Raw genomic sequence first — 23,918 nt, 5'->3', positions numbered from 1 at the left:
TGAACAAAAATACAAAGAGATTGGAAATAAAAGAAAAATTGAGCAATATGGAGTATAGATCCAAGAAGTCTACTAGCTGTCGTATGAAAGTTCGAGAAGGAAAACAACAGAGACTGTGATGTGTGTGTGTGGGGCAGGGGGGGGGGGGGGGGGAGGGGACGTGGAGGGAAGCATCAAAACATGAAAGAAACCTTCCCTGAACTGAACATGGCACAGTTCAAATATAAAATGTAATCTAGACAGGATAAATGAAAACAATTCATACCTGGACACGTCTTGGTAAAATATCAGAGCTCTAAGGGTAGAGAAAAAATTATAAAAGCTTCCAAAGAGAAACCACTGATAATCTAAAGAAAGTGAGAATCAAGATGGCATACTTCTCAATCTGTAACTTGAGATGCTATATCACAATAGAGAATTTAAGGGAAAATACTTTTAATTTAAATTCCTACCCCAGGCAACCAATCAACAGACTTAGTGCCAGTTCCAAACAAACAAACAAACAAAAACAGTTTGGCAACCTCCACACTTACAACAGGAGAAAAATTATGAGTTTTCCCAACCAGATAGAACAGAAAACAAAGACATAAGATGACATGGAATGCAAGAATACAAGCCAGAGAAAATAAAGGAAGCTAGAAAGACATGAGAAGTTAACACATGCAAGATTCTCCTTGAAGGAGGAAATATTCAATTGCATGTGACTACCTTTTATTCGCCATGGGACCAAACATCAACCTTGATACTTTGGTACACAATATTTGTATAACAGGATGTAAATGCCCCTTGTTGCTTTTTAATTTTCAGAATCAACAGAGGCTTAAATTTAGAGCAAAGGAGCTAAATGTTTAAAAGTTTATAGATAGAGAATAAATAATAAAAGTAAACAAGGGAACAGGATTCTAAAGCATGAAGGACTCTGTAAAATAATAGAAAATCTCAGGTTTTCATCCTGCATAAGATGCCAGAGCTTGGATAGAAGGCATGGCAAGATCTGACTTTTTAACAGGATCACACTGGCTGCTGAGACAGAAAGGACAAAAGCAGGGGTTGAAGTGAGGGAAGCTAGTTGGAGGTTCCACAATAATCGAAGTAAAAATGTTAAAGATTGGCCCAGCACCTACATGGTGTCTAGCACCTGACATGGAGTTGGCACAAAATATTCATTCAAATGAAAAGTCATTGTCAAATGACAAAAAACACACCGTCTAATATGATTTATTTCCATGGCTTGTTCTTCACACAATAATTTTCATTTTTTGTAATTTTAAAGTTATTCGAGTTATTTCATTGGGTCTCCTTAGATCCCTAACTACTCTTACTGAGATATTCTCTCAAAGTTATATCACAAAGCTTTCTTTGTGTTTCCCACTAGTAAATAAATGTCTACCTCAGAATTGCATCAAATCAACTGAGCATGCAAGTATGGCTTCCTTTCAGTGTAAGACACTTCAGAGGTTTGGTATTTCTCTTCTAAACTTCCAATATAGGTTTCATCTGATTACATTTTCTAGTTGCTAGAAAATGCTCAAGCTTAATAATTTTTTGCCTAACCTATTCATTAATTCTGTGCTGTTTGTTTTTTATTTAGTTTAATGTCCACTGGGGCGGGGGGGGGGGGGGGGGGAGCGGGGGTGGCAGGAGGAAAAGGAAGTAATAAAATTAAGCCATTAAATCAACATGCCAAAAGCCAACTCATCTGTCAAATACCAGCAGATGGCAAGTTTGAGGTATATGTACAAATATGTAAAATATTCATGTGTAATATTTATAATCAAACCCAAACCACCACTATTTCATATAGGATCAATGGAAACATTCCAATAAAATCCTGAAGAGTCCAGTCAAAGGCACAGTATAAAATCATAAGCCTTAATTATTTTTAAAGAAGAATAAAAATTCTATTTGCTGAACAAAGAATTATTAGATGGGCCAGAACCTTGTCCTAGTTACTTTGATTAAAGACATACTTATGAAAGAGAAAGTAATATTATAGCTAATATGCTAATGAGATATAAAGAATTAGAACTAGAGTAAAACTCAAACTGAAAAGTCATATAACAAGTAACTAAAGAAAACTGCTACTAGCTCCAGGATTATGCTCAATTTAATTGAGAAAACTCTTATGAACAACATTCCTCCTCTCAGGGTACAACAGTGTCTCTGGGAATTGGGAAAATCTGATCCTGGATGACAGTGCAGTGCCCCACGTAGCAGTTCTTGGCCTGGCAGCAGCCGCCCAATAAGCTGCACCAGGCCTCCGGAGCATTCTTTACTCACGGCTGCTTCAGCATTACCCCTTCCCGTTTTTTTCTGGCTCTCAAATTGTCTTATATCAATAGTTCCACCCCACTGACTAATCAATTATTTTTTATGTATCACATTAGCATGAGGTTCTAACACTATATCACTCTCGCTAATCTCCTCTCTCTCTGCAGCCAGCTCTCCTCTCCTAAGCTGTCCCCTGTACAATGACTGTACATTGTCTTTGCAGCCTATGAGCCCTAGGGATCCACAATCAACTGAGTTAGTGTTTTTGATTGTCCTAATGTCTATAACTAAATCAACCATGGTGGACAGATTTGACCAAGAGAACAAAGATGAAGTATCAGGTTATTGGAAATATCCAAAGTTTCATACCCAATTAGCAGACCACTTATGGAAAAAGCACAGACTTCATTGCTATTAAAATACTTTGGCTTCACATCATTCAGATGAAATTAAGACTCAGTCTTGCTAGCAGTTTCTCATGAACTGGGGCCAGTAATATGTGATTAAATTATCTTTAAATGTGTCAGTGTTCTCAAAATACAATAATGGCCAACTACAAGCAAAAGTGTAAAACAAGCTTTCTGGACCAGGTCAAACCTTCAAATGAGAATTTTATTTCCAAAACAATTTTTCCCTGAGCCAGGTCTAAGGGAGAATCCAACTCTACATCTCAGAAAATGACCCAAAGGGCTTCTCAAAGCCAGCTGGGGCAAGTAGATTCAGCTCTGAGTACAAAAGCCAGCAGCAAGAATGTGATTTTCATGGCACAAAAAGACAGCACATCCGGCCTGGTACTGAGAAGCCATCCCAGGAAAACAGCAGTGACCAAGAGAGGGGTTCTGACCAGTCCCTGTTTCTGTGTAGTATCTGCAGGAAGATTGTTGCTCAGAAAAAGAACTCAGCTCAGTCATTAGTTAATCAAAAGCTCGGGCTTTTACAAAGAAGGATCAATGAAATCATAATTATTGAGCATTTTCTATTAATAAGGCAGCAGTACCTAATTAATGCCATCAAACTGTCCTCTAAAGGTGAAATATTTAGTCAACCAACCAATTGTTTTAATTAGCACAATGCCAAGCAAACATGGCTGACAAGTTCTTCCTCTGAATCAGTTTCATTAACGTTCTGGCTCTGCTCACGTATTAACAAAGTCAGGATGAATTTCACAGATCCAAGATTACACCAAGAACTCAACTTAATGGAACAGTTATCAACTTCCCTGGTTTAAAAAACAAAAATTAAAGAAGCATCACAGTGCAAAAAAGTCAAATAGAAGAACTCAGGTATAAAACAGATGAAAAGGAAGCCATCAAAGAACCTAACCCTGGGCTTCAAGTCAAAGGAAACGTAAATATAATGGACCAAAAAGTGAGAACATCAGGACAAAAGATCAATTATTAACCAAATCTTCAAATCCAAAGAGAAGAGAATTTTTACCATTTGGTTATCTAAACCACTGAAGTGTTTCTAAAGTCTGTTTCCTAACAAGATTACACATGCCCTGGTTTTGATCATTTGCCAATCAATCCTGCATAGCTACCAACTCACTTCCACTTATATGACAGTTCTTATGATATAGAAAAAAATCTATTACTTGAAATCTCACCATTTTAAAAGTAATTTATACTCTGTATTTGGTTACTAGTAGTGCCTGGCTTTTCTGGAATGAAAAAGATAGGCAAATACACGTTTTAAATTATTTACTTCACTTTAATTCCCAGGTAGAAGGGAACACAAGTGGTGACAAAGATTGTGTCTGGAAATGACCCAAGGGCTCTACCTTGCCAACTTGATACTTCTTTTACCTTTGAAGCCCTGACCTTTTTCTACAGCAAGTCATTCTACATTAGTTCTAACTCTGGAGCAAAACCCTCAGTCAGAGCCACTGAGAGCAAAGACAGCTGAACAGTGTGCCTAGATCATGATGCCAGCAAGCTGCCCCCAAGTCCCACCTGGAGAACAGCATTTAGTCGCCACCCCTGTACATCTTTGAGAAATATTTTGGAGAAAAGGAACTGAAATATTTTGGAACTAGCACCTTATGCTCTCAACCCTGACCTCACATAAATCCAGTTCCATCTCTGAATCAAGGAAAAGAAAAAGAAATGGAAAAGGGAAGAACTGAAGAGAAAGAGACAATAACGAAGAGAGGTGCGATACTGCACATTAATTAAAGGTTCTGGAGTCTGATTGACTTGGGTTTAAATCTCAGCTCTGAAGCTAAACAACTTTGTGTTAGATCTTGGCCAATCTGCTTAATCATCATGAACCTCTGTTTTCTCATGTGTAAAATGGGATTAATAATACCCTCCTGGGTAGCTGTGAGGAATAAAGACTGGTAAGTAGGTGAAGCACTTATCGTACTGCCTGCCACAGAGGAGATGGTCAATAAAAAGAAGAAGGAAGAAGAGGGGACGGGAGGAGACTTTCGGAGAAAAGTTTCAAGGGTTAAAAGATCAGTCTAAACTCACTCAGAACATTCTCATTGTCTTTATAATCCATCTGAAGATATTTCCTGATCATCTACTGTACAATTAGCCTGTGCTTCATTCAGAAATGAATGTGTCCTCATTCTCTTCCTCACTCTCAAGACACAGCTCAGGAAACAGAAATCTCACACATGAAATATGTAAAAAAAATAAAATAAAATAACCTAAATTGCAGTAATTGTTAAATATTCCACATGTAATAATGCAAGTGATTCAGCAATCTGGACAAGGGGGCCAGTGAGAACTGACGTGTGGGAGGAGGTTCCATGAAGGGGTGGAAGCAACACGTATGGACATTTAGAAGGGAGGGCATAGCAGGTGAAGAAAAAGGAAGTGTGCCCTAGCTCATGTTTTGCCACTGATATACTGGGGATGTGAGCAGGGAGTTGTGGAGTGAGGAGAGCCTAGATAAGGGAGGGGACAGGCAAAAAGCTGTGAGCAAGGGAGCCATTTGAAGCAAAAAAAAAAAATGGGTGGGATTTCGGAATTGAATATGAAAATAAAGAGAGAGGTCTGCCTGCGTTTTTTATTTCTGGTTCCCTTTTTAGGCCAAGTGTGTTCCTTTCCATCTTCCTGGTATTTCTTAGGAGGAAGTAAAATCATACTCTTCTGTTTCCCTGGACAGAGGCTGGCATCACATTTCCTGGTAACCAGGCTCCACAGGGCTGGGCCCAGACCCCAGCTCTGCCACGCCCTATCTGTGCCACCTCAGGCAAACACACTGCCTTTCCAGGCCTCCGCTTCCTAGAGGGAGTAAAAGAGGTACCTTTCTCATAGGCCGTTGAAAAGATAAGTCAATCAACACATTTTAATAAATTCCTCAACTGAGACGCACATAGAACAGTGCCTGGTACATAGGAACAAATCCACAAAAGCGACCTGTTATCATTGCTATTGTTATATCTATTGCCTTTCTTTAGCTAGAAAAAATAACCCTAGAAAACTCAAAGAATCATCTCACACATGACTAAGGGGGAAGTATTGAGGGGTAACTCATCTTGGAACTGCAAGTTCTTCCAAAGCTACCACCGACAGTGACATCCCAATGAAAGACCCAGACAATCCGGTGTCACACAGAGGATGTGAGCCCATACCTGGCTTGGTGAATGGCCTCCATCCACTCTTTACCGTCCTGCTGCTCCTCACAGCGCAGCTCCAGTGGTTTCTGACCTTCATGGCCAAAGAGGACAGTAAAGTAATACTGAAGAGAAAAACAAGCAAACAACATTTAGTTTTATATTTCAAGCATGACAGCATAGCAACATGGTATTTCCCCACAAAGGGTATATGTTTACAAAATGCATTTGCATTATGTAAATCATATTTCAAAATGTAAAATCTCTCCCAGTCCCAGTTAGCAATGACTTTGTACCTAGAAGATACAATAGGTTGCATCTTAACACCCCTTCAGCAAGAGTCAACCCACAATATCTCATTAGATGCAGAGAAGGTATTTGATAAAATTCTGCACAAACACATGCATAAAATTCCTTGCAAACTAGAAAGTGAAATTTATGAACCTGACAAAAGGTATCTGCCAGAAATTTACTACAGGCATTTTACCTAATGCTGAACTATTACAAGCAACGGCTCTAACATCAAAAGGAAGGAAAGGATGGCAATTATCACCACTGCTATTTACCAATTCTGTCTGGAGGGCAACATAGAAATATCAAAGAAAAAAAGGCGCAAGAAATGGGAGCAAAGAAAAAATCATATTCACAGATGATATAATTATCTATATTAAAAGTCATTGAAAATTATTAGGATAAGAACATCCAGCAAAATTGTTGAATATAAAATCAGTATATAAAAATTTATTACACTTTGGTACAATACCAACAATCAGGAAACTTAATCTTGAAAACACAGCATTTGCAATAGCAAGGAAATATTTTTTTAAAAATGCTTAACAAGTATAAAAAATGTTTATCACCTCTAAAAATAAATTAGTCTATAATTTCAATGTATTTCAATAAATAGGTTTTTTGTGGAATAGGTTTGGGGAGGAGTGCCAGGTGTCCAATTTGACAAACTAAATCTAAAATCTGAGTCAGAGGTAGGAGAAGATTTCAACTTAAACCAATCTACTTCAGGCTGGACATATTAATTACCAAACTGAGGCTGTCTGGGAGGGAAATATGACTGTAGAAATTTTTATTATGAGAATGACCAGAAAATTCACTGGGCCTGCCCAAGACTTCATCCTGGGGCATGAAAAGAACAGCCCCACAGAGCTGCTCTGAGAGGGAGAACCAGAGACCAAAACACAGGGTTCCTTCTGTTGTCCCACCTTTCCACCCCACCCCCAAACTTCTGTGTGACAGTTAAATACTCAAATGAATTGAAAACATTGAGAACAATAATCCTGGAGATAAGAGTGTTGAGCACCAAAAAAGAAGAATAAAAGGCTAAGAGACTTTGCAGGTTACCTGGGCATAAATCAGCAGCCAGTGGAGGACAGGGCCATGCCTGTGATAATCCATGGCACTGACACCCCCCCCCCCCCCACCCCCTGCTGGCAGGCCTGAGCCCCATGAATGACAAGCCATCTTTAGTTCTTAAACCTCTTGCGCAATCAGAGGACTAAATGCTATGAATTGGGGGCGGGGGCGGGGTGGGGGGGACCTAATGATAGGGCCACTGAGAAGGGGAAGAATTGAGTTTAGCACTGTATTCAATAAAGGTCCACTTAAATTTGGGAGAAAAAGAGTGGAAATGCAATACAATAACAAATCAGTGGCTATTCAAGCCCAGATGCCCAGTCCAACGAGAGGAAACAATTAATGAACCAGCCCAATCTATGGAAAGACTGCAACCAGCAACTCATCAGCAGCTGCTGCTCAGGAGCACAATTAAAAGCCACCTTTACAAGACAGCATGGCAATTATGTTAGCAGAGTACATGAAAGGTTAAGCCATGTCTCAGGCATAACAATGAGGGGGAAAATTTTGAGAAATACAAGTTATGTTTCCAGGATTTCAATTTGAAAAATTCAGCTCAACCACAAAAACTAACACTGCCTCTGCATGTACCTGAAAATTATTGATTTTCAGCCACTCACCAAAACTCTCTCTGTATCTTCTGGCCACACTCTGATATGAACTCTGTATACCAAGGATTTATGTGTCCTGGGTTCTTAGAGGTCCCCTAGGGGGTCAAAAGTCACAGTGGACACTGTGTCCTCTGAACTTGCCCACAGCAGGAACTAGAGGTTCCAAAGCACTGAGTCATCATGAAGTGCAAGAAAGAATTAAAAGAGAGTGATGACCTTGTTTATATTTTTAAATTCAGCATCTAAAATGACAGTGATGTCTCTTCTTTTACTTCCTGGATAGTCTCTCCTGTTCCCAAATTTTTTTCTCTAAGCAGATTCTCCCCCAAGTGGGGGCCCCGAATTTCTCCCACTACAATTGTGTCTAAAACGGAACTCACTTGCTGCCTTCCTTTCCTCCCTCCCACTCCCTGACGCTCCTCCTCCAATCCCCTGCCCTCACGACTATTCCTTCTCCTCCTGTCTTTTCTCTGTCAAGAACATCTTTATCCAACAGTTGTCCTAACTAGGAACATGAAAGTCACCCTCCACTTCTCCCTCTCTTCAGCCCCACATTTGGTTTCACCAAAGCTCCTTCCTCAGAGCCTGTTCTGTCCAGCTTTGTTGTCCCTCTCCTAGACTACCACAACAGCTGTATCCCAGATGACAGATATGACAGCTTTGAAACACGGTATCTTATAGCTGATCTCTCTCCCTCCTTGTATCCTGGCGGCTATTACAGCCCAAAGTGGAAGGTTAACGGCCCCTCCAGAAGGGGGACAGGATAACCTAGGAAAGTCCAGGTGAGTCGGGAACACAGGAGAAGCATGCAGAAGTGTCCAGGTAGATACAGAAAGCAAAAGGGGGCAGAGACCATATGGTGTACCCACTGGGGGCTAAAATTACATAAAATGGTGAGGAGGTAAAAGGGTTGATGACAAAGCCCAAAGACAAGGAGTTTCTGTATCACTTGCGCTTTGGGGATCTACAGGATGTCATCTCACAGACTGTCCTCTTTCCCCACCCCCATCCTCATGACAACATGGGGTGGTGACCATGTCATGTAAATCAGTAAAACTGGTGTCACAGCAGGTAGCAAAAGACAGGGCCTAAGTTTTGAGTTTAGCTATCCAGAGCAGCAGTCGCCAACCGGTGATCCGGGGACCACTGGTGGTCTGTGGGGTCCAAAAGGTTGGCGACCTCTGATCCAGAGCCTCCCTAGGTTCTAGTGTGGATATTCCAAGTGTACTATGGGGGGGCTGTGGGGGAAGGGCACCATCAGACCTTGTGGGGGTGCTATGCAGCCCCAGCAAGAGCCAAGGTGGGACCATGTAAGCAAAATGGACAGCCAGGCACTGACTGACCTACCAGACTCTGGACCAGATGTTACAGGTGACCTGCACTTTAGCAACAGATGTCGGCTACACTTTAGAACAATGCCAGACACCAGTTGGCACCAGTGGGGAATCCCCAAACTCTGATACACACACACACACACACACACACACACACACACACACACACTCAAGGACATGTGTGTCCCGCTTACTGAGGCACCATCGTAGTGAAGTGCAGAGGAAAAAACAAATGACCAAAAGAGACCTTTTACATTACTGAAGCAGACTGAGTTTACTACTCTCAGCTAAATGCAGGATTTGGTTTTTTCTCTCTCCACTTAGAAATTGGGGAGGGGGTCGCCCTAGCTGGTTTGGCTCAGTGGATAGAGCATCGGCCTGTGGACTGAAGGGTTCCAGGTTCGATTCTGGCCAAGGGCACATGCCCAGGTTGCGGGCTCAACCCCCCATAGGGGGTGTGCAGGAGGCAGCCAATCAATGATTCCCTCGCATCATTGATGTTTCTATCTCTCTCACCCTCTCCCTTCCTCTCTAAAATCAATAAAAACATTTTTTTTTTTAAAAAGAAATTGGGGAGAGGGTCTTAAGGAAAAAGTCAGGTAAAACTTAGAAAAATACTTTCTTTGCATATTTAGGTGTAGTGAGGCTAAATCTGCGACCCTACCTCTAGTCTTACCCAACTCCTTCAAACCCAACCTAGGTGGCCAGAATTCTCTTTCTAAAAGATAAATCTGAGCTCTCGTGTCTGCTTGCAAACCCTTGCTGGCATTTTTACTCTAAGAGCACACTTTATGCAGGCTGCAGACTCCCTTCATAAACTGGCCCCATTCTCCATTTTTAACCATGTTTCTGCCAGTGCACACTGCACTCCAGCCATCCCGACCTGCCACTCCCCCCAAGAAGACAAGCTCTGTCCTCGACCTCATGCTACTGACAAGACCCTCTATGAAGTCATCAGGCCCAATGTGAGTCCTGGTTCCCCCAAGTGCTAACAAAAGGGACCAGACCTTGGGCAAGTCATGTCATCTTCCTGAGACTGCGTTTCCTCATGAACAAAATGAAGACAGTGATGTAGACCAGCGGTCGCCAACCTTTCGGACCTCGAGGACCATTAATATGATTTTTTTAGGAGATAAATACATTTGTAAAATAATGATCAGAGAACCTCCATTTTATTAATATGAAATGCACCTATTTAATATAACAATATCATAAATACTTATTTAATCATAACAAAATCTTCAAAGGTTGTTTAATTGTAACAAATTTATTTTTTTTTTTTTTTTTTTTTTTTTTTTCCTCTTAAAGTATTACAAAGGGTATTACATAAGTATCCTTTTCCCCCCGCCCCGCCCTTGACAAACCACTACCCTCCCTTACCCCCCAGTGTCTTATGTCCATTAGTTATGCTTATATGCATGCATACAAGTCCTTCGGTTGATCTCTTACTCCCCTCCCTCCTGCCCCCCAACTCTCTCTGGCCTTCCCACTGCAGTTTGACAATCAGTTTGAGGCAGCTCTGCCTCTGTATCTATTATTGTTCAAAAGTTTGTAATGGTCTTTATTATCCATGAATGAGTGAGATCATGTGGTATTTTTCCTTCATTGACTGGCTTGTTTCACTTAGCATAATGCTCTCCAGTTCCATCCATGATGTTGCAAATGGTAGGATTTCCTTCTTTTTAACAGCAGCATAGTATTCCATCGTGTAGATGTACCACAGTTTTCTAATCCATTCATCTACTGATGGGCACTTAGGCTGTTTCCAGATCTTAGCTATGGTGAGTTGTGCTGCTATGAACATCTGGGTGCATACATCCTTTCTGATAGGTGTTTCTGGTTTCTTGGGATATATTCCTAGTAGTGGGATCACAGGGTCAAATGGGAGTTCCATTTCCAATTTTTTGAGGAACCTCCATACTGCCTTCCATAGTGGCTGCACCAGTCTGCATTCCCACCAGCAGTGCACAAGTGTTCCTTTTTCTCCACATCCTCTCCAGCACTTGTCGTTTGTTGATTTGTTGATGATGGCCATTCTGACAGGTGTGAGATGGTACCTCATTGTTGTTTTGATTTGCATCTCTCGGATGATTAGTGACTTTGAGCATGTTTTCATATGTCTCTTGGCTTTCTGAATGTCCTCTTCTGAAAGGTGTCTATTTAGATCCTTTGCCCATTTTTTGATTGGATTGTTTATCTTCTTTTTGTTAAGTTGTAAGAGTTCCCTATAAATTTTGGAGATTAAGCCCTTATCCGATATGACGTTGGCAAATATGTTTTCCCACGAGGTGGGTTTTCTTGTTGTTTTGTTGATGGTTTCTTTTGCTGTGCAGAAGCTTTTTATTTTGATGTAGTCCCATTTGTTCAGTTTCTCTTTAGTTTCAACTGCCCTAGGAGCTGTGTCAGTGAAGAAATTGTTTTGGCATATGTCTGAGATTTTGTTGCCTTTGTATTCTTCTAGAATTTTTATGGTTTCCTGTCGTACATTTAAGTCCTTTATCCATTTTGAGTTTATTCTTGTGTATGGTGTAAGTTGGTGGTCTAGTTTCATTTTCTTGCATATGTCTGTCCAATTTTCCCAACACCATTTATTGAAGAGACTATCTTGGCTCCATTGTATGTTCATGCCTCCTTTGTCAAAAATTAATTGAGCATATTGGTTCGGGCTAATTTCTGGACTCTCTATTCTATTCCACTGATCTATATGTCTGTTCTTGTGCCAGTACCAGGCAGTTTTGAGAACAGTGGCTTTGTAATACAGCTTGATATCTGGCATTGAGATCCCACCTACTTTGTTCTTTCTCAGGATCGTTGCAGCTATTCGGGGTCTTTTTTTATTCCAGATGAATTTTTGGAGAGTTCGTTCTAGATCTTTGAAGAAGGCCATTGGTATTTTAATGGGAAGTGCGTTGAATGTATAGATTGCTTTGGGTAGTATGGACATTTTAATGATGTTGATTCTACCAATCCAAGAACATGGTATGTTCTTCCATCTGTTTATGTCTTCCTCTATCTCTTTTTTCAACGTCCTGTAGTTTTCTGAGTAGAGGTCTTTAACCTCTTTAGTTAAGTTTATTCCTAGGTATCTTAATTTTTTTGGTGCGATGGTAAATGGGATTGTTTTTCTGATCTCCCTTTCTGAAAGTTCACTGTTGGTGTATAGAAATGCCTCAGATTTCTTGGGGTTAATTTTGTATCCTGCTACATTGCCAAATTCATGTATTAAGTCTAGTAGCTTTTGGATGGAGTCTCTAGGGTTTTGTATGTATAATATCATGTCATCTGCAAATAAGGACAGTTTTACTTCCTCTTTTCCAATTTGGATGCCTTTTATTCCTTCTTCTTGCCTAATTGCAATGGCTAATACTTCCAGTACTATGTTGAACAGGAGTGGTGAGAGTGGGCATCCCTGTCTTGTTCCTGTTCTTAGGGGAAATGGTGTTAGTTTTTGTCCATTGAGTATGATGTTGGCAGTGGGCCTGTCATATATGGCTTTTATTATGTTGAGGTATGATCCTTCTATTCCCACCTTTCTGAGAGTTTTTATCAAAAATGGGTGTTGGATTTTGTCGAATGCTTTTTCTGCATCAATTGATATGACCATGTGGTTTTTTTCTTTCAATTTGTTTATGTGATGTATCACATTTATTGATTTACGGATGTTGTACCATCCTTGCATCTCTGGGATGAATCCTACTTGGTCATGGTGTATGATCCTTCTGATGTACTGCTGGATCCGATTTGCTAAGATTTTGTTGAGGATTTTGGCATCTATGTTCATGAGGGATATTGGCCTGTAATTCTCTTTCATTGTGATGTCTTTACCTGGTTTTGGTATTAGGGTGATGCTGGCTTCATAGAATGAGCTTGGAAGCGTTCCTTCCTCTTGAATTTTTTGTAGTAGTCTGAGGAGGGTAGGTTTTAGTTCTTCCTTGAATGTTTGGTAGAACTCCCCTGTGAAGCCGTCTGGCCCTGGGCTTTTGTTTGCTGGAAGCTTTCTGATGACTGCTTCAATTTCTTCCATAGTTATTGGCCTATTGAGGTTTTTAGATTCTTCCTGATTGAGTTTTGGAATGTTGTATTTTTCTAGGAATTTGTCCATTTCCTCCAGGTTGTCCAGTTTGTTGGAGTAGAGTTGCTCGTAGTATTGTTTAACAATCATTTGTATTTCTGTGGGGTCTGTTGTTATTTCGCCTCTATCATTTCTGATTTGGTTTATTTGGGACCTCTCTCTTTGCTTCTTGGTGAGCCTGGCTAGGGGTTTGTCAATCTTGTTTATCCTTTCAAAGAACCAGCTCTTGGTTTCATTGATTTTCTGTATTGTTTTTTTGGTCTCTATTTCATTGATTTCTGCTCTAATCTTTATTATCTCCTTCCTTCTGCTCACTCTGGGGTGTTCTTGTTGCTCTCTTTCTAATTCTTTGAGTTGTAGAGTTAGATGATTGACTACCATTTTTTCTTGTTTTTTGAGATAGGCCTGTAGAGCTATAAACTTCCCTCTCAGGACTGCTTTCATTGTGTCCCAGAGGTTTTGGATTGTTGTGTTTTCATTGTCATTAGTGTCCAGGATGTTTTTAATTTCTTCTTTGATGTCATCGGTAACCCAATCAATATTTAATAACATGCTATTCAGCTTCCAAGTGTTTGAGTATTTTGGGTTGTTTTTATTGTAGTTTATTTCTAACATTATGCCATCGTGGTCTGTGAAGAAGCTTTTTATGATTTCAATCTTCTTGAATTTGTGGAGACTTTGCTTGTGACCCAATATGTGGTCTATTTTTGAATATGTCCCATGAGCACCTGAGAGGAATGTATATTCCGCAGCTGTGGGGTGAAGTGTTCTGAAGATGTCAATTAAGTCCATCTGATCTAGTGAGTCATTTAGGATTGCTGTTTCTTTGCTGAGTTTTTGTCTAGCGGATTTATCCAGTGATGTCAGTGGTGTATTAAAGTCCCCTACTATGATTGTATTGTTGTCGATCTCTCCCCTGATATCTTCCAGAAGTTTTCTTATGTATGTGGGTGCTCCTGCATTGGGTGCATATATGTTTACCAGGGTTATATCTTCTTGTTGTATTGATCCCTTTAGTATTATGAAGTGGCCTTCCTTATCTCTGGTTATGGCCTTCACTTTGAGATGTACTTTGTCAGATATAAGTATTGCTACCCCAGCTTTCTTTTCCTTTCCATTTGCGTGAAAGATATTTTTCCATCCCTTCACTTTCAGTCTGTGTGAGTCCCTTCTAATGAGGTGGGTCTCTTGTAGACAGCAGATGTATGGGTCATGTTTTTTTATCCATTCAGCCACTCGATGTCTTTTGGTTGGAGCATTTAGTCCATTTACATTTAAAGTTATTATTGAAAGGTATTTGTTTGTAGCCATTTCTTTTTGTGTGTGTGTGTGTGGCTGTTTTCTTTCTGAGCTTGATATTTCTTCTTTTTACACCAGTCCCTTTAGCATTTCTTGCATGGCTGGCTTGGTGGTGATAAACTCCCTTAGCCCTTTTTTGTCTGTGAAGCTTCTTATTTCCCCTTCAATTTTGAATGATAGCCTTGCTGGATAGAGTATTCTTGGATTCAGTCCTTTGCTTTGCATCACTTTGTAGATTTCCGTCCATTCTTTTCTGGCCTGATGTGTTTCTGTTGAGAAATCATTTGATAATCTAATGGGAGATCCCTTGTATGTTACTTTCCGTCTCTCTCTTGCAGCCTGTAAGATTCTCTCTTTATCCTGAACATTTGCCATGGTAATTATGATGTGTCTTGGTGTGGGTCTTTTCGGGTTCACCTTGTTTGGGACTCTCTGGGCTTGTGTGACTTTTTTCTTCCCCACCTCAGGGAAGTTTTCTGATATTATTTCTTCGAATAGGTTTTCTAATCCATGTTCATCTTTCTGTTGTTCTGGCACCCCTATTATTCGTATGTTGTTTCGTTTCATGTTGTCCCAAAGCTCCCTTAGGCTCTCCTCCTGTCTTTTAATTTTTTTCTCCATTTGCCGTACAGTTTGAGTGTGTTTTGCTTCCTTGTCTTCTAATTCACTAATTCGGTCCTCCGCTTCTCCCAGTCTACTGTTGATACTTTCAATGGAGTTTTTTATTGAAGCTATGTCACTCTTCATTTCTTCTTGGGACTTACTTAAGTTGTTGATTTTTTCATCTGTTTCTTCTAGCTTCTTGCATAAGTAGTTGAGTTTTTCATCTGTTTCTTCTTGCTTCTTGAACATGTGGTGCATGTACTCTAGGAACCTTATTCTGAATTCTTTTTCCATCATGTTGCATATCTCTGTCTCACTTAGCTGCTTTTCTGGCGAGTCCTCCTTTTCTTTCCTTTGGGGGTTTCTTTGCCTACCCATGTTTGATCTCGCTGACATATGTAGATGTTGAGGTGTTCAGTGGCTGCTCCCTGGGTGGCAGGGGCTCCTTGGGTTGTGGTTGCTGCTCAGACGGTTGCGGTAGCAGCTGCTTTCCAGTTGGCAGCAGCTCCTCTGGTGGGTGTTGTTCACAGCTGTGTTGGCTCTTCTGGCTGGTGGGGGGAGGCTTCACGTACAGTTGCTGTTCCACAGACAGAGGGTGTGGTGATCAGGAGGCTGTGGTGATCAGGAGGCTGCGGTGATCAGGGGGCTGCTGTTGCTTGGATCTGCGGTCTGGGAAACGCTCCTCTTACCAGCACTGCATGGTCTGGGAAACGCTCCTCTCTTATGGGCACTGCACGGTCTGATCAGTTCCTCAGGATGCCCCCTTTAGTCTCAGTTCTCCGCAATCACAAAATCCAAATCTCAAATCTCCTGGCGCCAGCAAACCCGCGGAACTCCTTACCCTGGTCAGGGTCTGTGTCTGTCCCAAGAGACGTGGCTGTCTGCCATGCGGTCTCCCTCCGACCCTCTGGGCTCAGGTCTGGCAAACTTTCCTGCCCAGATCCCTGGTTTTTAACCTTTCCAGGGGAGGTCTGCCCTTCCAGGCTGCAAGCCGTCTCACCAGCTGAGTAAATTTGCCAATTCGGGGTGGGTGTTATTAGTTTCAGCTGCTTACTCCGTTTGCTCCGGGACAAGACCTGGGACGCGTCTGCCTATATCGCCGCCATCTTCCCAACTCTGTAACAAATTTATTAAAGTAAGTTTAATTTTTACGAAATAATTAAAGCTTATTTTAAGTATTACACATTTTTAGAGTGTGATATTTGCTCCTGTTTGCTTGAAATCAGTTTATGGGTTTTGGGCTCCAATGACGTTATTGCAAAATGGAGAACCATATTTATTTCAAGCCGAGAAGGGTACCGAGTTTTAATTGCTGTGACAGATGAAAATGTTTTTTCGCACAAATATGTTGTTGAAAATTGAATCAAAATTTTCATTGCTTTTTCACTCAGCAATGGGTATTCACTTTTAATGGAGATGCAAAAATGAGGTCTTGATAAGGATGACTGGAATTTAGCTTTGAGACTGTCATCGGATGACAGATCCATGAGGCTTTCTTTTTTATTCGTGCTTAAATTGCTATCTTCAATGTTTGCTGCAAATGGATCTATTATCCCCATATTGCCATGCCTGGGATCTTCTTTCTTTGGGTAATAACGACCAAAAGATTCTGTGAGTGATTGTAAGTGCTGTTGAACAATGGTTACCACCTGCCGGTTGACATCCTTCTCTCTCATGTATTCATCAAAGTTTGAAAACATTTGCAGATCTTCTTCAGCCAACTGCGTTTGCCACAGTTATATTTTCTTTTGAAAAGCATCCATTTTACCTCGTAGTGTGAACACGTCCTTAAGTTATCCTTGCAAGGATGTATTTAGTTCATTTAATAGCAAAAAAAAATATCTACCAGGTGTGCAAGCTTGGCTACCCACTCATCGTCGGAGAAGAGTTCTTGTAATTTCGGATTATTTGGCTGCTGGAAAAATATTTTTACTTCTTCGCGCAGGGCGAACTGTCGGGTTAGTATCTTGCCCCTCGACAGCCATCTCACCTCAGCGTGAAGAAGAAGGTGAGTATACTGGGAACCCATTTCTTTGCAAAGTGCCTCAAATATTCAAGAATTGAGCGCTTTGTGTCGAATTTCATTTATAATTTTAATAACATCTGATAATACTTTGTGTAGTTCTGGGGACATGTTTTTGGCCGCAAGTTGCTCACGCACGATGTATAATGCAGTGTGTAGACAAAAAATGTCTGGGTAACCAACATTTTTCACTTTTGCAACAATTCCTGAAAGATGTCCAGTCATGTTTGCGGCACCGTCTGTACATACCCCAATACATTTTTTCCACTCAATTCCGTGTTCCAGGAAATAACTATTAAGTGCTTCAAAAATCTCAGAGCTAGCTGTTCCACCCGGCAAGCTGAGTGAATGAAGTAGTTCTTCCTGTAACTCTCCTTCACACTCAGCCCTCACAAAACAAAGGAGAACTGCCTGTTACTTACGTCCGTTGATTCGTCAAGTTGAATGGAATAAAATGGTGAATTTCTCACCATTTTCATAACTTGATTTTCAGTATCTTCAGCCATGTCTTCAATTCCGCGTTTGAGAGTGTTAGCAGACATACGAATTGCTTTCAGTTTCTGGGCAGCCTGCTTTTCCAAAGCCTCTTCACAGGCTTGTAACATGCAAGGCTTAATTAATTCTGCAATCGCATCCGGCTTTTTATTTTTCACGATCTGAAGTGCTATCAGACAAGAAGCCTTTAATAAGGATTTATCTCCAACAGTCATTTTTGTCAGAGCAATTACTTGCTTTTGCAAATTCTCACGCATTCTTTGAAAATATTCAAGTGGTTTTTGTAGCTAAATCCGGATGATTTTATTGCAACTGTCTTTTGAGTTTCGAAGGTTTCATGGCATCATTGGATAAACTCTCAGAACACAACACAAAGCGGCCGTGGATCCAACTCACTACCAGGTTCTTGAACAAATTCAAATTTCAAGTAGTTTGAATCATATTTTCTTGACACTTCAAGTTTTTTCTTCTCTCCTCTTCCAGTTCGAATGTTCTTCCTACTGGTGCCTGACGAGGACTGTGGACTCTGACTCATTGTTACAGTGAAGTACACATATTACTATTGTTACTATTAGCATTAGTTACATTATCTTTTGTATTACTAAAGAAATGCAAAATATTCCTTTGCTTTTTTTTTTCACTCATTATGGGTTTATTTCATTCGAATCTAAAACCAAACAAGAAATAATAGTTATTAAAGTCAAACTATTTGATGCCATTAAATATAACAGTTAAAGAAAATACACAGTTACATACAATACACAAATAAAATAAAACAATCGGATGAGAATCGGTCATCGCAGAGCGGGTGACTGCTGTAACAGTCGAAACAATACTGAAGCCGCTCGCGCCTCTTGTTTTCCCCTCTCTAGTTACTAGAAAGGGGAATTCACGAAATGTAGTAGACTCTAGTACATTTCGTGAATTTAGTGCAATGTAAAGGCGAAAATTGTCATTCAGTCAGAATGTAAGAATTTCTTAGAGTACATTTTTGTTTTATTATTATTTATTAGGATTAATAAAACATAAAAAACGCAAATAATGTCCAAATTTTTCTACGGGCCACCAAAATTTTCTCACGGACCACCAGTGGTCCGCAGACCACCAGTTGGCGACCGCTGATCACAGACAATATAGGACTGAATTAGCTGACATGCAGTGGCTGGCACTCGGTGGGCACTTAATGACAGTTCATCCCATTCTCTCTCAGTATCTCTCTTTGTCCTGACATTCTTCCTCCATCCCCAGTCTCTTCCCCACCTACAAACTCTTACTGAACTTTCGTGACTTATGTCATTGAAATGTCAGTTCCTCTAAGAATCCTTCTCTGGCACCTTCTGGAAAAAAGGAGTCCCTCTTTCCTCTGGGTTTAATAACCACATGCACGCCCCCTCACCTGGCCTTAGAGTCGCCCATTCATGAGTCTCTTCCCTTCCAGCCTTGTACTGGGATACCCTTGATCCTAACATGTGCCAGGTACACTCAGAGCCCTTAGTAAAGTTTGGTGAATAAATGATCATCAGCAAAGAAACATAAGTTGTAGTTATCCTAGTAAATTTGCTTTGAACAGCCACACCTGATGATCAGCTTCATGACTATATAATCACATTCAGGTAGGCATCCAGGGAAGAGACAAAACAGCTCTTAAGCTACCAAGTATACCTTTTTATCATGTGATGGAAAACCAGAACATGATGATCTCACAAACCCTAGAAGAGCAATAAGAAAAGATACCACAGGTTGGCAGATTCAGCAGTCATTTTTAAAGGGTGTCCCAAAATTCATGCAAGAAGTAATTTTGATAGAAAACACAGGTTTATAATAAAAATTGTAAATTTTTTATTGATTCATAAAGTATACAGTATAGGGTTATGTATGGAATAGCATATCAGGTAAATGGCCTCCACAGCTTTGCTGGCACATACGCACTCTTTTGTTGAAATTTTCCATGACCGTTTTGCATAAATGTGGCTGAATTTTGATGAGGCTCATTTTCATCTTGATGGCTTGGTTAATTGACAAAATTGTCGCATTTGGGGTTCAGAAAATCCACGAGTGATTGTTGAGAAACAAATGCATCCACAACGTGTCACTGTTTGGTGCGGATTTTGGGCTGGAGGCATCATCGAACATTCTTCTTCGAAAATGCGGCTGCTTAGGCAATAACAAAGAGTGAGTGGGTGCCAGCAAAGCCATGGAGGTCATTTATCCAATATGCTATTCTGTATACATAACCCTATACTGTATACTTTATTAATCAATAAAAAATTTACAATTTTTAATTATAAACCTGTGTTTTCTATCAAAATTACTTCTTGCGTGAATTTTGGGACACCCTTTACATACAATGACTATAAAATTCTAGAAAGACAACATAATGAACAAACCTAGGAAATTTAAATGTTAGGGTATTATTGGTATCTACTGTAGCTTTATATGAGTTTTAATTTTTCAGTTTTCTGGTTTTTATTATAATGGGTTGGCTGCTCTTTATGCTATGTGCTTTTGCAGGGAGAGCAAATGTAACCCAATATGAAAATACAAGCTCACTTAAAACTCTGTCCTTAAGCCTCTGCAAGTTAGAAATGAATTTATAGCAAACAATGGGAATTGCAGGGGGGATGGTATTATAGGGCCATTTCTACTTTGATCATCATTATATTATTTGAATCATTTATAATAAACACATATATTAGTAGCTATGTAATCAACACTAAAAATATTTATTCATTTGCAAACCCATGTCCAGGTATTTATAATACCACTTATATACCCAGAGAATGTAACTGATGTTGGTCAAATAAGTAATGTTCAAAGGAAGATTAAAAATCACCGTGGGTTTCCTTAAAAGTATACAGCAGAAAAAGAATGTCTTAAAAAATGCTTTGCCATACGTATTATTATTTGGATGTTACTGCAGGATTTTAAATTATTATATATGTTCTTGAAATATTTCAGTTTTACGTTAAGAGAACTAAAGCCAACACTCCGTATTCACTGAGGCACAGAATCCTCTTCAAACCCTTTTCCAGCATGGCCCCTGTCCGGGAGGGTGGGTATTCTCTTGGGTTGTCAGATCTCTGACCCTGATAGTCAGATGCTGGCTGAATAAAGAAGTGGATGCCTTCTCAACTGTCCCTGGCTTGATGACTTACACACATGGGGCCAGTGATCACAGTAACACAGCAGCCTGGGGTGGCAGTGCCTCTGGGACCATGGTAGGGCTCCAAAGGGAGAGGAGCTCTCCAGCCCTCCCTGGGCCTTGGGGTCTGGCCCTTCTAGCCCCCCAAAATGTGAATAACACTATTCAGCCTGGCCAGCAAAGCTCAGTGGTTGAATGTCAACCTATGAACCAGGAGGTCACGGTTCAATTCCTGGTCAGGGCACATGCCTGGGTTGCAGGCTTGAATCTCAGTGTGGGGTGTGCAGGAGACAACCGATCAATGATTCTCTCCCAACCTTGCTGTTTCTATCTCTCTCTCCCTCTCCCTGCCTCTCTAAAATCAATAAAAATATTTTTTTTTAAAAAAAACAACACACTATTCAATGGCCCTCTGCAGACCAGACCACATTTCTTCCCCAACAGCCCTGTGGGTTGCCATGACCAGCCATCCCAGTCAAAGGGAAACTCCAAGTGGTTCATAATGTGGAGGTGGAAAAAAACAAGGATGGCAATTTTCCGGTATAGGTGCACCTCTAAAGTAATAATAAAGTATGTGGTCATGTTATTCTTCCTACGATTCATTACCTCCTCCTCTTTCTACTCTTTTGCTCTTTCTTCTTTCTGTAACGACTTGCAAAGTGGAAGTAAAATACATTTTAAACATTTGCTATATTGATGAAACTGAGTTTTCTGTGCCCTTATACTAAATTTGACTCTGTAGAATTTAACTTCACCCAATTCATTTCCTGAACATCAATTCATTTCCTGAATCGTGACCAGCGCTGTGTAAGAGAAAGTGTCCCATCCCTGAGCCCTGAAGGCACAGAAGAATCGCTCTAACTCTAATCTGCTGCCACAGCCCAGTAGCATGTGAGGGAGAGCTAAGAGAAGACAGACTGAAGATATCAGGAAGGTGGGCATAAGAAAGGGAAACATTTCATGTTTCTAGATACCATTCCCTTCTCTTCTCCTCCCAGCATTCTTACGCTTTTGTACTTCCTGTCATTGCAATGTTACTTGCAAGGGACTTCTCATTGCATCTGGTCATCATTTGGGCTAGCTGGTGGGGCACTGACTGAAGAAGAAAAGTCTAAAGCATTGTACCCTTGACCCAGCTCTCTTGGTCTCCAGGAGAGAAAGCATTTCCCCCTCCTGCCTCAGTAAATGTTTTTATATACTGGGATCATTTTTTTTCCTTTATTGATAAAGGTATTATATATATGTCCTTATCTCCCCATCGCCCCCTCCACTCCACCCCCACTCGTGCCCTCGTCCCCCTAGTGTCTGTGTCCATTGGTTATGCTTATATGCATGCATATAAGTCCTTTGGTTGATCTCTCCCCCTTCCCCACACCCTCCCCTGCCTTCCCTCTGAGGTTTGACAATCTGATCTTTTTTTTTTTTAGTTTATTTTTTATTATTAACAGTATTACAGGTGTTCCTTATTCCCCCCCCCCCCCCACTTTCTCCCTTCACCCAGCCCCTGCCCCACCCCAGGGTTCAGCCCACTATTGTCCATGTCCACAGCTCTCTCTCATGGGCACTTTTAGCTCCAAAGAAGATTCTATGTAAATTAAAGGAGACTGATTTTACAATTACTCCATCTTTTCATATCATGGTTATATACTGAAGCTCATTCTTTAGTGTTAAAACCTATGTCAAATCATCCAACTACCTCCTCCAGGCCTTCTTAACAAAGATCTAAGATGCTGAAGGTTTTTCTCCTTCCCTATTGTTTCACTTCCTGTTCAATTCCAAGATTCAGAGTTCTTGCCACGGGTGTATTTGCCTCAGTCCAAGCCAACTTCATAGATTCACACCAGCACCTGAGCAAGCAGTGTGGCTCAGCAGGAATCCCAGGCTACATGCCAGGACACCAGGAGTCTCCTCCTGCCTCTGTGAACTCCGGCAAATTCCTCTGTGTTCAGTTTGCTCTTGGGCCAAGTAAAAAAGAAGAGGCTACCTCTCCCACTAATCCCCAAGGTGAAGATCAAACACAATAATACACTTCAGAGTGCCTTGAAAGGCATGAAGTGTGTCTTGTCATTGCCAGGGAGGTGAAATTGCCACATCTCACCTGGGAACCAGTCACCTCAAGTATGCCTACGACTCTGAACTCAGACAAGATCTGCAGAACAGGGTAGTTGGAGTATTCATTCTTTCTCCCCACACCCCCTTGCTTTCCTCAGTATGTGGGAGAAGAAGAAAAGAATGTATTAAAATTATAAACCAGCACACTGGGTACTTAGTAATTAAGAAGAGGTCATGCTGTTTTTGTTGTGGTGGTTATTTGTTGGTTGTTTAGAGTTTGTGAGGTTTTTCATGTGGTTGTTTGAGATTCATGATGAAAAGATTCCTAGGTATCCCAAAGGCTTAGGGAAGAGCTGTATGTTGAAGCTTCAATGACATGCAAGAGATTGCTGAATGATTTGTGCCACAGAACCCAATACACAGACTGTAAACTTGAAACTATAAATAAAGCGAAGCATTAGCATGCACAAAATCCACAGTATGCTGCAATATCAGCTTTTAAGAACTAGCTCAGATGTATTCTTCTATTAAATGTATTTAGATGTTAATTGAGCCAGAATTTAATTTAGAATCCAGCTCAAGGAGTAAGAATTTAACTGCCTCCTTCTGTGGTTTTCTAGCACAACAGGAAAAATACGTTGTGTCTGGCTTCCAAGTTTCACAAAGAACTGAGATTAAACTGTGCTCCTTGGAGAGCGACAAGGTCAAGGGGTCAGAAAACCTGTCGTTTTAAGAATGGCTAAAAGAACTTGATATATGTTCTTTAAATCTTTGAGAGCTTTCCTATAAAAATTGGAACAGGGAAACTTTCATGGACCAAGAGATGTGAGCTCCCATAAATTACAAGGCATGTGGTGCTTGGTGGCTCAGTCTTCTATCCTGGCCTCTCCTGAACTAATCTGAAACCTCTAACTTCACGGGTTCTAAAGAATGAAACCTCCAAAACCTTTTTACTTCGTGCCCCTTCACCACTTTCTCAATTCAATCATTGGTTTTATTTATTCTCCATTTGCCAACCATATTCTCATTTTTGCAGAAAGTGTGTACAATGAAAATGTATGCTGTTAACACCCAGGGCGATTC

At 40.6% G+C, this 23,918-nt stretch overlaps 1 protein-coding gene across 4 annotated transcripts in view; it reads right to left on the bottom strand.

Annotated features, from left to right (window-relative positions):
* RASGRF2 (Ras protein specific guanine nucleotide releasing factor 2) overlaps positions 1 to 23,918 on the bottom strand; it is a 186,249-nt gene that overhangs the window by 114,936 nt on the left and 47,395 nt on the right. For all 4 annotated transcript variants that reach the window (XM_070412262.1, XM_070412264.1, XM_070412265.1 and 1 more), the window contains exon 2: positions 5,855 to 5,961. In XM_070412262.1, coding sequence (XP_070268363.1) covers positions 5,855 to 5,961 — 107 coding nt within the window. The remainder of the gene's footprint in view (positions 1 to 5,854; positions 5,962 to 23,918) is intronic.

The sequence above is a fragment of the Myotis yumanensis genome, unplaced genomic scaffold (assembly GCF_028538775.1).
Source record: "Myotis yumanensis isolate MYYU_CA2020_CCGP unplaced genomic scaffold, mMyoYum1.0.hap1 SCAF_4, whole genome shotgun sequence".
In the NCBI taxonomy this organism is placed as follows: domain Eukaryota; kingdom Metazoa; phylum Chordata; class Mammalia; order Chiroptera; family Vespertilionidae; genus Myotis; species Myotis yumanensis.
Note: the sequence above shows the minus strand (reverse complement) of the source record. Positions and strands in the feature narration are given on the sequence as shown.